Below are 14725 nucleotides of genomic sequence, written 5' to 3'. Positions count from 1 at the left end.
CTTTTACCAAGGGTCAAAACTTAAAAGAGTAGAAGGTGTAATTGCCTTAGTAATGGTGCAGGGGCACATTTTGCACAGTGGAGAGGAATGTTCATTCTTGCTCAGTTGAAGGCTTCTTGAAAGAGATGGACTTGGAACTTAATAAGGGATTAAGTTACTGTTAGATTAGAATGAGATTTGTCTGAGAGAGAGACAGAGACTAACTTGTAGCCCACTATGTAGTTGAGGTTGGCCTGAACTTCTACCACTGCAGTTTTCTGTGACCAGTTTTATGTAATACTGGGCTTTGAACCACAGGGTCTATACATGCTCAGTAAGCATTTTAACTTAGCGGCATCCCTAGCACAAAAATGAGAATGGTTTATGGTCATGTTAATTCTAGGAAATAATGTTGCCTTTGGTAGACTTGTTCTTTTATAATTTATGGCTAGGTGATCACAGAGTCATAGTAAGCTATCGTGTGTAGTATTTGCATTGGAAACAAAGAATAGTGTTAATTGTTGAAAAGGGTCCATTCACCTTGATCATAGCCGTAACTTAGGGCACAATACTGATGCCTTTAATTTTATTGTCTATGATAACTTTAGACAGAACAAAAACATACAGTGTTTAGGAAAACTGCTTCTTGTATTTATTCTCTTACAGATAAGGCTCAATTACTTGAGATAGCCAAAGCTAATGCAGCTGCCATGTGTGCTAAGGCTGGTGTTCCTTTACCACCAAACCTAAAGCCTGCCCCTCCACCTACAATAGAAGAGAAAGTTGCTAAGAAGTCTGGAGGAGCTACCATAGAAGAACTAACGGAGGTAAGCTAGACAGACTTTGTTTCCATTCTTAAATGGATTATTCCATGGATGTTGACTTCTGGAGCGTGCCAAAACCTGAATTGTGGGCTGAACTGATAATGGCTGGCACCGAGTGCCCAAAACCCGAAATACAGATGTGGCAGCGGCAGAAGCTCTGTTTAGCAGGCCATTATCCGGGATGGCTAAGCTCCGCTAGCTAAAAAGTTACTTCCCATTACTTTTGCTTTCCAGTTTTAGAAGCCAAACTGACTGAGGAGTGGAACGGTTCGTTTGAATGGAGGAGGTGTTGAGTGAGCAACACGCAGAAGCTCGCCTACAGTTTCGTTTCCATTCACGACGTGTTCACTGATCGCCAAGAGTGTACTGCATATACGCAAAGACACAGACAATCTTCAGAAATGATCTTTTGCCACCGGAGCTTGGAAATTAATGAGAATAGCTGGCCATTGCCTGAAAGGAACTTCTTTCGCATCAACATTTCGGGTTTTGGCTGTTTGGTACCAGCCATTGGCGATAATGGCCGGCCATTATCAGTTCTTCCTGCGGTTCGGGTTTTGGCAGTAACATATTTTAAATATACTTATTTTTGTTTTTAAAAAATTGATCTTTTAAAATTAAGGCTTTTTGGGGAAGCTTTGTTTTACTTTAATATTTTTTTTGTGTGTGTGTGTGGGGGGGGAAGACGCTGAAATATTGCTGCTAGGATCCAGGAATAACACACTGTTTCATATACTGAAACCTGTTATTGGCTAGCCTTATGCCAGCCTGCCACTGTCAACATATTCTGTTCTCATTGGTTACATGCTTGATACACTCTTGTGTTTTTGGCTAATTGAGCTTTTTAATTCTATTGTAATATTTTCAATTGATAATAGATGTGACAAGTTCTGCTTGTATAGACAGGTCTACTAAAATTTACTCTTAACCTTTTTATAAACGGAATATGTTCCTTTTGCTTTTGAGGAAGGAATTGACTTTATATGTTGGACTGCATCAATTGCACCCTCTCCATCATGCCTTATTTTCCATTCTTAAGTTACAGTCCTTAAATAAATTTTAAAAAACATTTATGGAGAGACATGTTACTATTTACCCTGCCACAAATGTTTAAAATCTTTTACCATACATTTGGGATTTATAAAGTTTCTTGTTTCCTTGCTTAGATTCATTATAGTTTGAATTATAACTTAGAAAAGAAAGACCTAGCAAAAAGCCTCTTGCTTACTTACCAAACGCAAGCTTTTTATGTAAAAGTTTCTGAACACTTAGCGTTCTGCTGTTGTTGATCTCATCGTCAGCGCTCTTGCCCCGTCTGACAAGTCTCTCCTGACTTGTTCACCACCACCTGACCAAGATGACTTTCTTTTCCTTCCCAATTCTTATTTACTATGGAAATTGCGCTTAGAACTCTTGAAGAAATATTCTTTGATTCCTAAACTCTGCCTGAATATTCTCTTAAGCCTTTGTTCTTTTAGCACTTATGTACCCTGTTTGTATTATATCAGTTTGCACTTGTTATTGTGTTGCTCTGTAAAAAGGTTCTTCAATTACTTCTTGTATATGTACTCTTGTCTTGTATTAGATTGTAAGCTCCCTTGGAGCAGGGACCATGTCTTTACCTATTTCTCTTTTTTTTCTTTTCCCTTTTCTTTTTTCCTTTTTTCTTTCTTTTTTTTTTTTGTATTTTTCTTAAGACAGTGCCCAGTTCAGTGCTCTGCACATAGTAGGTGCTCAATAAATGTTGTTGACTGAGCAGCCAGTGTGTGTTTAAATAATATATCTAGTAAGCTAAATTATGGTTCTTTAAGCTATCATAAATGTTGATTACTTAAAATTGATCTTATGTGATTCTTTTAAAAAATTACATGCTAGTTTGTGTAAGCCATATTCATCTTTTGTTTGTTTTTACTTTAAAGAAATGCAAACAGATTGCACAGAGTAAAGAAGACGATGATGTAATAGTGAATAAACCTCATGTTTCGGATGAAGAGGAAGAAGAACCTCCTTTTTATCACCATCCCTTTAAACTCAGTGAACCCAAGCCTATCTTTTTCAATCTGAATGTGAGTATTAGTCAAGTGCGTGCAGACTGATGAGACCCTTGTGGGTTTAGTCTACTGAGTGTGTACATGCTGTGATGAATAGTGACAGCGGCTCTTCTCAGAGTAGGGCTCTGGTAGTGTGGGGGCCTAGGGTGTGTGAGACTCTTAAGTTCAATTCCTGGCACTGTAAAAAAATAAAAATAAAAGTAAACGTTTCCTTTAGATTTTATTGAGATTTTTAGAAACCATTTATGGTATCTGTTATAATGCATTCTAATTAAATACTGTATTTTAGATTGCTGCAGCAAAACCAACTCCACCAAAAAGCCAAGTAACATTAACAAAGGAGTTTCCTGTGTCATCTGGATCTCAGCATCGGAAAAAAGAAGCCGATAGTGTTTATGGAGAATGGGTTCCTGTAGAGAAAAATGGTGAAGAAAACAAGGATGACGATAATGTTTTCAGCAGCAGCTTGCCCTCAGAGGTAAGTAGTAGGAATATATGTGTTTGTTTTTATGTCTAAATCTCCCATTTTATTGTTATTTTATATCTGATTTGGATTCTGTTTCACTCTTCTTAGGGCCGGGTTAAACGGCAGGGCCGGGTTAAACGACAGATGAAACAACCCGCAGCTTCTCATTTGACAGTAACTCGATGCAATTCACTTTGTGGAACGAAGCCACAAAGTGAAAAGCATCGAATTGCAGAGAAAAGTGTTATCACATCCCTACCCAACATTGGGCCCTCCATGCACTTGTGGGAAGGGAGCCCAAGGTACAACTATTTAGCTTCCCGTTTTGCTTCTAGGCTCTATAGCTCTAGATTTTGGTGGTAGCAAGTATGTTGGGTGGAGGGATTCAGGGGAGAGAAGGCAGATCCTCAGGTTCAACACAAGAACTGGATTGAAAAAGTCATTGTAGGTTGATGTGAACATCGTGGGTACATAGCCCATTGCCCTTAAGTGATGGTTTCTTAATATTTCTCTGGGTTTTCAGATAGCCTTTGATTTCAGTAATTTTCCCTTCCTTGTGCTACCTTAGCCCTTTTGAATTCTTGTGTTTAACCTAGTGTTCAGCCTTGGTTCTCCATTCCCTACTCTTTTCCCCTCTTTGCTACTATTAAAACTTGGAGGAGTGAAATTTATACATTGAAATTTCTCAAGGCAATAGTTGTATCTTGTCAAAATGACGCAGTAACAATGCCAAATGTCAAAACAACCCCATTAAAATGCCGCCTGATTAAGTAATGTGCTGCTAAGTACAGTGCACATGAGAACAGCAAAACTGTATATATATGTAAATATATATATATCTGTATCTTTGTATGTATCTCTGTATCTGTATCTTTGCTGTGTCTTTTAATAAACAGTTTACTTTTATTTAACTTGTTGTGCAAAATCACGCTTGGGGATCTGGGAGGGTGGAGACTTGACTAGGGGAGGTGGGAGTTAGAGACTAACAGTCGTCACCTTGCCCTCGGTTTCCAAAGCCTTGACATTCGTCTAAAGATTGGACTTAGATACCTGATGCCCTTATGGACTCCTTTTTCTTGCAGTTCTGGGATATGTAGGTCTGAGAGACCTCGTCTCTTCACTTGAGGTTCCCTACATTGGCCATAAACATTTTCCAGTAGACACTTCCAATTCTACAAATAAATCTTGTATATAAAGTCAAAGTAAATAGAACTCAAATCAGAAACTTTTTCATGTAGTACTTTTCCCCAGAGATATTCACAGGCGACATTTTCACTGTGTTTTTTTGACCTGCGGCATTTTGAATGGGAACAGTTCTAAATAGTAATGCTGATGAACGTAACTGGCCAGTGTAGTTAACTTATTTACAGTTAAAGGTGATGGTCTGTATTCACACAGAGTTCAACAACTGAAGCAAATCAAAACATCACCAGTGAGGAGAAGGGTATCTGGTTTGGACTTAAGTTGAAACAAGTTTAGTGCTCATTTACTAATCCCCAAATCGGGCGGGCTACTGCCACATCTTAGGAGGAAAGCTAACTGACATCTGCAGCTAATCTTCTTGTAGTAGCTGAATATAAACCAGGTGAGGGTTGTACAAAAATAGATGTCCTGATAAATATGCTTTTTAGTAGTTTATTTCAGATTATTATTTAAACAGTTGGGAAGATCATAGCCAGAGAGAATCTCCATTGTAGCAAAGACTTAAGACATTTTGTAGAAATCTGACATTTTCTTGAGAAAATGATTATAAATTTTAGCTTCTGTTGAGTCATGGGAAAGTGCTTAGTGCATGTTGATTATGCTCTTTGAATGAGAAAGTTTATTTAAATTTATGACTGCCATTTTCAGTCTCAACATTGGAAGTGATGCTCTAGCCTTGTCTTCCATCAAAGGTTAGAATCTAATTAAGGGGGCAGTGTTCAGTAGAGGACAGAATCACTGAAACAGAAGGAAAGCTCTGCCAGTGGATCAGATGAATAAAGCATGATGTCTGTGGGGAAGGTAATGCAGTGTGAGAGCTGAGCTACTTAGACAACAAAGATCTAGGTGCAGAGGTAGAAGGTAATTTCGGTTGTAATGAAAGAATTCCAAACTTTAGGAAGGGACACGACTGTTTTGCTTTCATCTATTTCTGTAGCAATGTTAAAGACACCTAAGAAAAGTTGACAATAGATAATACTCAACTTGTTACTTAGTTACCATCTACGTTTCCTATATTTGTAGAGCTGGTGTTCTTTCTACCAGAGGAGCACTGACCTGATTTCAGTAGGGTTCCAAATGATGTTTTTTTTTTGTTTGTTTGTTTGTTTGTTTTTTAAGAGTAATGCAAAAATTTTTTTCTAAGTGGCAAGGTAATATTTTTTAAAATCAATCTTTTTTGTTTTAATAAGTATAATTGAAGTTTATGGATCTTGAGCACAAAACATTTTAGCAAAGATGAGAGAATTTTATCTTCACAAGGGCTAAATTATCCTTGTTATTCCTACTCCCATAACTGTCTTGCATATGAGTGTGCTGACGTGGCCGAAACTTCATAAATCCATGTGTATGGAAAACAACTCATCAAGATGGTGTTCCCCTCTGCCATAGCATCATCTTCCTTCCCAGAAGCCAGCCAGCTTCATCCTCAGAAAGGAGTGACTACAGAATTTTCACGATATTTGTGTCAATCTGATTTATAAACAAAGTTGGAAAACTCATGTTAGAAAAGCAGTCGCCAAGGACAGTTCTTTAATAAGGCCAGCAAAGGCTTACTGTAGATTAGAGGTAGGGTACAGCACAAGTGGTGTAAGAGCATAGTCACTAATTCATTTGCCTCGAGCAGTGTGTTAGGTTTGTATTGGATCCTGTCTACATCCTTGTAGCTAAAATTCTCTTGAAATTGGAAACTCTAAGTTTATGAAGTTTATCAAAGCTCATTTCTTGGAAAAGGATGAAAATTGTAACTGGGCTTAGTTAAAGCATAGTTCTTGAATTAAAATATTGCTAGACGTAAATTATAGCCTTGTTACTTTTTTTTTCCCCTAGATCTTTATAGGCTGATAACCCTGAATTTCTCTGAAGCACTTAACTTAAGAGAAAAATATTAATTCCCTTATAACTCAATTATGGTATAGAATTTTGTAGAATAAAAATAATATTCATAATTCATATGAAAAAGTGACTTAGGGAAGTTGTATGTTGATGTGCCTTTCCTTTTTGAAGTTGACACTGTTATTTCATATGATCTGATGCATTTTTGTTATCATTTTTGTTAAGTATTGTAAATGTTTTCTAGGCTGGTTGTTTTTCTTTAGCTGTTATTAGAGTTTGCTGCATGCCTTTTGAGATAACCTGCAGTCACCTGTGTAGAAAATAATCCAATTTAGCCCTGCACACTCACCTTAAGCTCTTTCCTATCAGTCACTGAATTTCTGTGAAATTTTTAGGTTTTTTGTTGTTTATAGAAACTGCTTGACTTCCCAGAGGGAGAGTAAGTGAACTTAATGTCCGTGTGTGATTGCAGTGGTGACCTCATGTCCAGACTGTAGAGCAGCTGCAGTCCTCTAGATAAGGAATCACAGAAATGTGAGAATTGTAATTCAGGACACTATATAGATTTTCTTTATTTTAGGCGAAGGAATTCAGCATTTCTGCTCTAGTACCCAGAGTAGTGGCACCACAGTTACTTTATAGAAGAAACAACATGTTAATAATTGACAGTAGCTTTACAGACTTTACAAATATCTCTTTTTAGTTTGTGGAGGGAAACCTGGAACCTTTCTCATATTTCTTATTTTTGAACATTAAAGACCGGTTAAGAATATAAAACATTTTTCAATGTAGCAGTCACGAGCCACTAGAGTTTCCAAATTCCAAGTGCTGTGTGTGTGTTGTTTTCCCAAGACAGGGTCTCTCTACATAGCTCTGGTTTGCCTGAACTCTCTCATGTAGACTAGGCTGGCCTTGAACCTAGATCCATGTGCCTCTGCCTCCTAAATGCTGGAAATAAAACTGTGTACCACTATTTTATGTATTTTATTGTAGTTTAATGAGACTATGTAACATTTTATCAGATTCTTGACTATTAATGCTTTGGGGACTGCAGTGTAGTTAGTGCTTTATGTCTTAGCATATGATATGAATTACCTTGAAAAGCTGGATAAAACTCTTGTAGATTTTAAACCCCTCCCTTTCGTGAAGCTAGAGATGAAACTCATAGTTCTGTACATGCTGGGCAAGTGCTCTCCAGCTGGGCTATATTCCCAACCTAAGGTAATCTAGACTGTCTCAATTTTTGATATATTTCAACATAAAATAGGAAATAAGTGAATTTTTTTACATAAACTTAGTGATTTGCTAAGCCTTTGAAAAAATAAATGCAGTTGATTAGGAAATAGTTGTCACTTATTTAAACATCAAGGTTGGTATATTAAACATGTCTTTTATATGAAGTATTTAATTTAATATGAAATAATACTGAGGCTTAAACGAGTTTCTTTTGGGCTCTAGAAGGAGTATTTTAGTTATTTCTCAATCAAGTTTACAAGAAAAATGTATTGTAAACAGGCCAGTAAAGGACAGATTTTTAGGTAAATTTTTTTGTTTTACTTAGATTTAGTTAGAGCTCAGTGTATTTTATGGCTATGAAGCTGGAACTTTATGTTTGGTATTGAAAGGTTCTGATCGGAATGAGTAGACATTTTCCCCAGTGTCTTTCAAGAATAAAAACTTACTATGACTTAGCACCCATCACTTAGGTTTGCAAATTGCTCTGAAACCAAAGTAAGTTTAAGAAGACTAATGCAATGGTATGTGTCTCATTTGGTTGTTTGGTGGGTCTGCACAGACAAAAATATCTACAAGATAATTCTACTTGACAGTTCAAGTAACTTTACATCTAAGGTAGGCCTAAGAAATAATAAATTTTGTTCTGAAATAACTATATTCACATTGAAAGACTCAGGAATTACCTGGAACAGATTTGAGTTCCAGGAATTAACTCACAATAAATGAGTATAGTATTTTGGTGTGACTTTACATAGGTTGTCCTCATTTTTGTAGGCCTTAAAACTAAATATTAAGCATAGATAATAGTGTTAACTAAGCAAGTAAGAGCTTTCATTTACAATAGTCTAATGGGCATCAATTATGTTTATTTACTTATTTATTTATTTTCATTTTAAGCCAGAAAAGTATACTTTGTTAGTGAAAAGAGTCTTAAGACGATTTCAGTCAAGATAACTTTGAATGATATGTAAGCAAATTTGAAGTTGGGAAAAAGATACTTGGTCCTTCCTTTGGTATATAGATTTACTTTTGTAACAGTTATACACAGTACACAGTGAGATTATTGCTAGCTTCTATTTTTTTTAAAAGCTGCTTTACTGACTTTGATTTGCAGTGTCCATACAATACCTATGTATGTGAAAACAGTAAGCCCTTGTATTAAACACTTTTTTAAAAAATTTATTATGTGAAATTACTGGAAAAAGTATGTTAAATGATATTGAAAGAGAATATTGAGTTCATAAAACTCAATTTGTTTTCGTCATAAAGTGGTTAAGCCCTTAAATCTGTCACTTGCTTAGCACAGGAGGCTATGCTTTCATTGTATATAAGAAATCTGTGAGCCGGGCGATGGTGGCGCATGCCTTTAATCCCAGCACTCGGGAGGCAGAGGCAGGCGGATCTCTGTGAGTTCGAGACCAGCCTGGTCTACAAGAGCTAGTTCCAGGACAGGCTCCAAAACCACAGAGAAACCCTGTCTTGAAAAACCAAAAAAAAAAAAAAAGAAATCTGTGGTGGTGACGACCTACCTCCCATGCTAACCATTCAATTACGCCCCATGAGCCTTAGCCTAAGTTTTCAAAGATAGATTTTGGGGGAAGACTTAAACACTTTTAAAAACCAGTGTTATTTCTAGATTATGGTAATAAATGTATGTACTTCAAAATAACTACGTACTGACTAGAATTTTTTGAGCTCCTGGGTTATTAGGATCAAAGCATATCCATTCCTTTCTGTGCTCCTGGGAACTCTGCTATGTATTGACTCTAGTGGTGTTCTGCTGCTTATCCACGGACCTCACTTACTGCTTCTGAAGTTACACTAATAATCAACTAGAGTAAGATGAATTGATAGAGAATATCATAATAGTTTAACATTTATAACCATTAAAAACCTACGAGGCCAGCCTGAGAGAAACCCTGTCTCGAGCCTCCCCCCCACCCCCCCCAAAAAAAAACCAGTACTATTTAAGTGGCTTGTTAGTAAAGGCTACCGATAATGAGTTCATAATGAAACTCAATCGTTCTAGTTTGATATTATAGAAAACATGCTGATGAAATCAGAATTTGAACTGAGTTCTGCCTCTGAATACTACTTGACAACTAACTTACCTTAATTGTCTTCTATTTTCCAGGAGTGTCCTCTTTGCCTTTTGAATCTTCTCATTTTCCAAGAATCTTAATTATATAGACTATGGTTATTTTTTTACATGTAGCATCTAAAGACATAGAAGCACCCGAGAGAATTAGGGGACTGTGGTAATTTTGGATAATTATCTATGTTTTCTTTCTTAGCCTGTGGACATCTCAACAGCAATGAGTGAGCGGGCACTTGCTCAGAAGAGACTCAGTGAGAATGCATTTGACCTTGAAGCTATGAGTATGTTAAATCGAGCTCAAGAACGGGTATGTGACTTTTATAATGATTAAATGAGAATTTCACTATCTAGATATCTGACCCATTACAACAGTAGTTGTGAGAAACCATTACCGTTTTCAGGTGTGTGTTAGTGGAGAACTAGACTCGGTCTACATATGCTGTTTTATACTTGATACTTGTTATACTTTGTTCTGTCTTAATTGCTGACTTATTTGAAATAAAAATGACTTAGACCTAATTAGACTAAGAAAATGTTTATTGTATACTATGGCAAGAACTATTTGAGAACAAGATAGAAAATAAATCCCTCAAGAGATTACAGTCTGATCTGCACATAAGTGCCCAGAACAATCCATGAGGTATTACCACTACTCTCCTTGTTTCAGCTAAGCAAACCAAGCTAAGCAGTAGTCAGCTGATACCCACAACTCGTAAGTAGAAGTGGGGTTCATTACCAAATAATAATGAATCAGAGTCTACTTTGAACAGGAAGGAAATAGCTTTTCATTTTATGCTAAATCTATATAGGAACAGTTTAGGTAGGAAGTAACATTGCTGGTAATACAGGTATGCATTAAATGCAACATGAAAGATACCTGATTCTGCAGCACAGTAGGTGTTGGTGAGCGATGTGCTCTACTTTTTCTGCTTTTGACCATTTTCTGTACTATGCCATTGGTAGATAATAGTTAATATCTTGCAGGATTCGCAAAAGATTTAGATGATCATGGCAATTATTTGGATTCATTTGTATGATACGTCAAATGACAAAGGCAGAGATCTTTGGCCATAAGAACTACATTTTTCATCTCGAACCTCATACCTTCTTTTGAGTTAATAGATTTCACTATTCACTTACTTGAACTTTAAATATATCATTATTTAGCTACTTCAGGAACCAAACCATTTTTCCTCAGTGAATTAAACTACCAGTGTGGCGCTTTCATCAGATCAGCACATTTACTTATTGAAGGTGGTGGCTTCTTTTTCTTCAGATTGATGCCTGGGCTCAGTTGAACTCTATCCCTGGGCAGTTCACAGGAAGTACAGGAGTGCAAGTCCTAACACAGGAACAGCTGGCTAATACTGGTGCCCAAGCCTGGATTAAAAAGGTACACGAACTATCAAAAAATAAGAAGCTGAGTTTTTTGGTTTTTTTTTTTGTTTTTATAATCATACCTTAAAAATGGAGAGGCAAGTGACTAACCCAAGTTCCTGAGTAAGTTTACTATGTGTATATGCTCCAGGATGGACACTGAAGATGGGCTGAAATCCTGACACAATGCCAAATGCACACATACGGCTCGAGAGCCACTCACTTTATATCTGGAGGTGGTTGTTTTTCATGATTTTGCAGTTGGTTTTAGTGGGGGTGGTTCTACTTAACTGTTTTGAATGCTAACTGTACCAGGTGCTGTTCAGAATCCTCCGCAGTTCCTGTTGGACTACTAACCTAATCATTTCAGAGCAGTGTACTCAAACATTTTCATCACGGGATACTTTATTACAGGTTTAGTTTTGGTGGATCACTACCCCCAAGAGCCCTTTGCCACCCTGATATTCCATTCCTCTGTCCTTGCCCGCTCATTAGTGCCTGCACCCACTTATGAATACCTTTACTCCTACCTTCCTGTTAGGACTTCTAGCCCCAGGTCCCTAGATGGTGGTCAACTATTAGATCTAATGAAGTGGTTGGGCGGCCCTAATTAATACTGCATGTGGTAAACTTGCCATGGGACTGAAAGGTGGGAGGAGGATGGCTGTGGAATATGGGGTGGGCAGTTGTGAAGGGGGGTAAGAGGGTGGGTTGGGCTGGAGATAACTATCTGTGGACCACCATTTAGGTCCTGGTGGCCTCTGGTGATCCACAGGCTCAATTTGAGAACCACTGACTTCATGAAAAAACAGGATATGTAAGACCTAAAATCAAGGGAGAGGACGGACATCTCATGCTACGAAGATGTAGGTGCACCTGATCTCAGATTCCTGCAATGAGATTTTTCAACTCTACCTACGGCTACCTCATTGTTGGGGGAGTCTTAGGTGGTTAAAAGGGGGTATTCTGAAGAAATGATGCTTGGTGACGGGCTGTGGTTTGGTTGGATGGGTGATGAGAAATTTGTTTCAGGAGTACTGGCAACAGCAGTGCTGAAACTGGGAGGCTGCGTGGTCTCTTGGATTGGGAAGGTTTCTTTGTCCTGCTGTACTCCTGACTCCTTGTGTGATCGTGGGCAAGTAATTCCTTGGAATTTTTGTCTCCCAAGTGTCAAGTGGTGGGAGACAAGTTCTTATCAATGTCTCCAACAATGGTAATCAGTGATGTGATGGGTACCTTATTACTTGTAGAATTGGAATGAGTGCTACTCATGGATGAGCTGAAGTTTTCAAAAAAGAAAATTTTGGTTGCTTTGGACATTTAATATCATAACAGTTTTATAGCAAGCATTCCCTGTGGTTCTTTTATTAACTAATTAATATAAGGTATTACACAACTTCATTGTGCTTGCCTTTCCCCTGTTAAGAAAGTTGCACGCATATGTACCTAGGCATTGGTTTTGGGGGGAAAAGGGATTATCTAGCAATATTTTTAATGATTAGATTAATTTTATATACTAATACTTCATATAAATTATAGAAGCTGATAGTTGAAAAGTAGCTTTCATTTTAATGGGGAGGAATTGTTTACTTTTTTTGACATTGGGCATTAAAACTGGGGCCATCAGTTTTAGGTAGTAAGCAAGCTTTCGAAAGTGACACATTCAGTCATGTTTCATTTATTTGGTTCTGAAGCTCAGTGTTTGGTATTTGTGAGTATTTATGCTTGTAATAGTTCATGTGCATTGCCAGGTAGAAGCTTCTGGAAGGTTTTCCATTGTGAAATGTGCTGCTCTCTGTGTATGTGTAAAGAGCAGATAAACATAAGTGAATTTCCAAGGTGAGTTTGCACTTAAGTGGCTCCCTAACACCGTCTCATAAATAGATTTGTGCTGTTTTTCAGCTTGTAAGTATTTATTGTTTACGAGAACCTTGAAAATGATTTAGCTTTACATTTTATATAGGATATAATCTGGGAAGCAAATTCTTACATTATAGAAGGAATCAACAACCATAGCAAAATGATCGTATTGTGAATTACTGGGTAGAATATCTGGATGGAAACTGGAGGAGCATTATTTTATTAAAATAGGCCAGTGCATTTACGAGTCATTAGGCAACTAAAATTTCATTGGCATTTTTCAAACATTCTTTCTACACCCATTAATTGTGTTCAGGAAATGTTGAAATGGCCATTTGGCTTTTCTTGGCCCAGCACTGTCACGTATTAAAAACCATAGGGAATACCAACTAATACCCTGTGTTCTTTAGTTTGTTTTAGAATACTTTTAGATTAAGAGAAATATTTCATTTATATTCTCATTCATCAGTAAGACATTTAAAACTTCATTAATTTTAATGGACCTTTATGTTCTCAAATTATTTGGGTTTTAATTTCATAAAAATGTTGGTTATTGTGGTCTCATTAGATCAAGACAGCTTTTTACACTGGGTAAAGAGGCAGGTGCTAATATAATAGCAAACAGAAGTGGAAAACTGGGCCACATGGGGATTTATATTGTACTCTGTCTGTACAGTTGCCCTTTTTTTTAGGAGTGTTACCTGGAAAAGAGGGGAGATGAACCTGAAGTAAGTATAGTCATTCTAGGTGTGTAGCATCAAGGCAGTGGAAACCCAAGCATCAGCTAACTTTTCTCTTTATACATCCACAATGCATGGCCTGCACCAAATAAGGAACTGAACCAGGGGTATGTTTTTACCTCCACAGCTGCCTCCTTCCATCAGAGCACCTTGTTGAACTTAATGTCTAGTCACATGTCCTTGGCTATTTTCTCCCCGACATTTAATTATAAAGCTGGGAAACAAAGCTTATATATTTTACTGCAGTGTAAAAAATATAACTTTTAAGGATCAGCTTACTGACAGAAGGAAAAAGAATGCATACCCGCTTGCTGAGCTACTAAACATTTGACTCTGTAATGACTTAGTATATATTTGGCAGAGAACATTAACGTAAAATGTTATAATCTGAAATAAAACATTGTTTAGAGATGCTTCAATTAAAAAGGAAAAAAACCCACATAGATGAACAGCAGAATTCATAACTGATAGAATGTGCATTGACACCTATTTCAAGAGGCACTGGCCATTTCTCAGCTGGAAGATCCCAGACTGCTGGCCGTGCTAATGCACATAGTTGTGCAGCTCAGGACATTAAGTGGTTTGCTGCTTTGATGGAAATTATGGTTCAGTGGGTTGGATACGAGAGAGATGATTGTTCACAGAATAACCTGTGAACTTTCACCCCTCTGTATGGAAACTTGTTTCAGGGCCAAATCCTTGTAGCTGTCTTCTTGCCCCGGTCAGTGCCAGCCGTACTATTCACAACACTGCTGCTACCGAGGCCTAGGTATGTAAACATTTAAGGAGTTTTTTAAGTCTCTTAACATCAAGCTAGGTTTTAGAAGAATTCAGATTTGGTATACTCAGGGTATCTGATGTGCTTATAACTTACTACATGTAAATTTATTCTGTTTATAGGGATTTTCTAAGTAAAAACTTGATACCTGCTTTATAGTAGAATGGGGAAGAAAACTGGATGACAACTGTATGCTTCTTCAGTGTTCACACTATTTTAAAATAATTTCTAGGCTTTATTCATAAACTAGGTATACCTGAGATAATAATATTGACTGTTT

General features: G+C 37.2%; 1 protein-coding gene across 11 annotated transcripts in view; it reads left to right on the top strand.

Moving 5' to 3' along the window:
• The window catches only part of Son (SON DNA and RNA binding protein), a 33235-nt gene that overhangs the window by 14088 nt on the left and 4422 nt on the right, over positions 1 to 14725 (top strand). For 3 of the 11 annotated variants that reach the window (XM_057765334.1, XM_057765343.1, XM_057765335.1), the window contains 5 exons: positions 646 to 806; positions 2723 to 2869; positions 3144 to 3332; positions 9887 to 9997; positions 10967 to 11083. In XM_057765334.1, the coding sequence (XP_057621317.1) occupies positions 646 to 806; positions 2723 to 2869; positions 3144 to 3332; positions 9887 to 9997; positions 10967 to 11083 (725 nt within the window). Of the gene's footprint in view, positions 1 to 645; positions 807 to 1037; positions 2543 to 2722; positions 2870 to 3143; positions 3333 to 3428; positions 4237 to 9886; positions 9998 to 10966; positions 11084 to 11218; positions 11761 to 11842; positions 14438 to 14725 lie in introns of those variants that run through there. The other 8 variants (XR_009056851.1, XR_009056852.1, XM_057765336.1 and 5 more) reach the window with 8 other exon arrangements.

The sequence above is a fragment of the Chionomys nivalis genome, chromosome 3 (genome assembly GCF_950005125.1).
Source record: "Chionomys nivalis chromosome 3, mChiNiv1.1, whole genome shotgun sequence".
NCBI classification, from domain to species: Eukaryota; Metazoa; Chordata; class Mammalia; order Rodentia; family Cricetidae; genus Chionomys; species Chionomys nivalis.
This window is presented reverse-complemented; position numbering and strand designations above follow the sequence as displayed.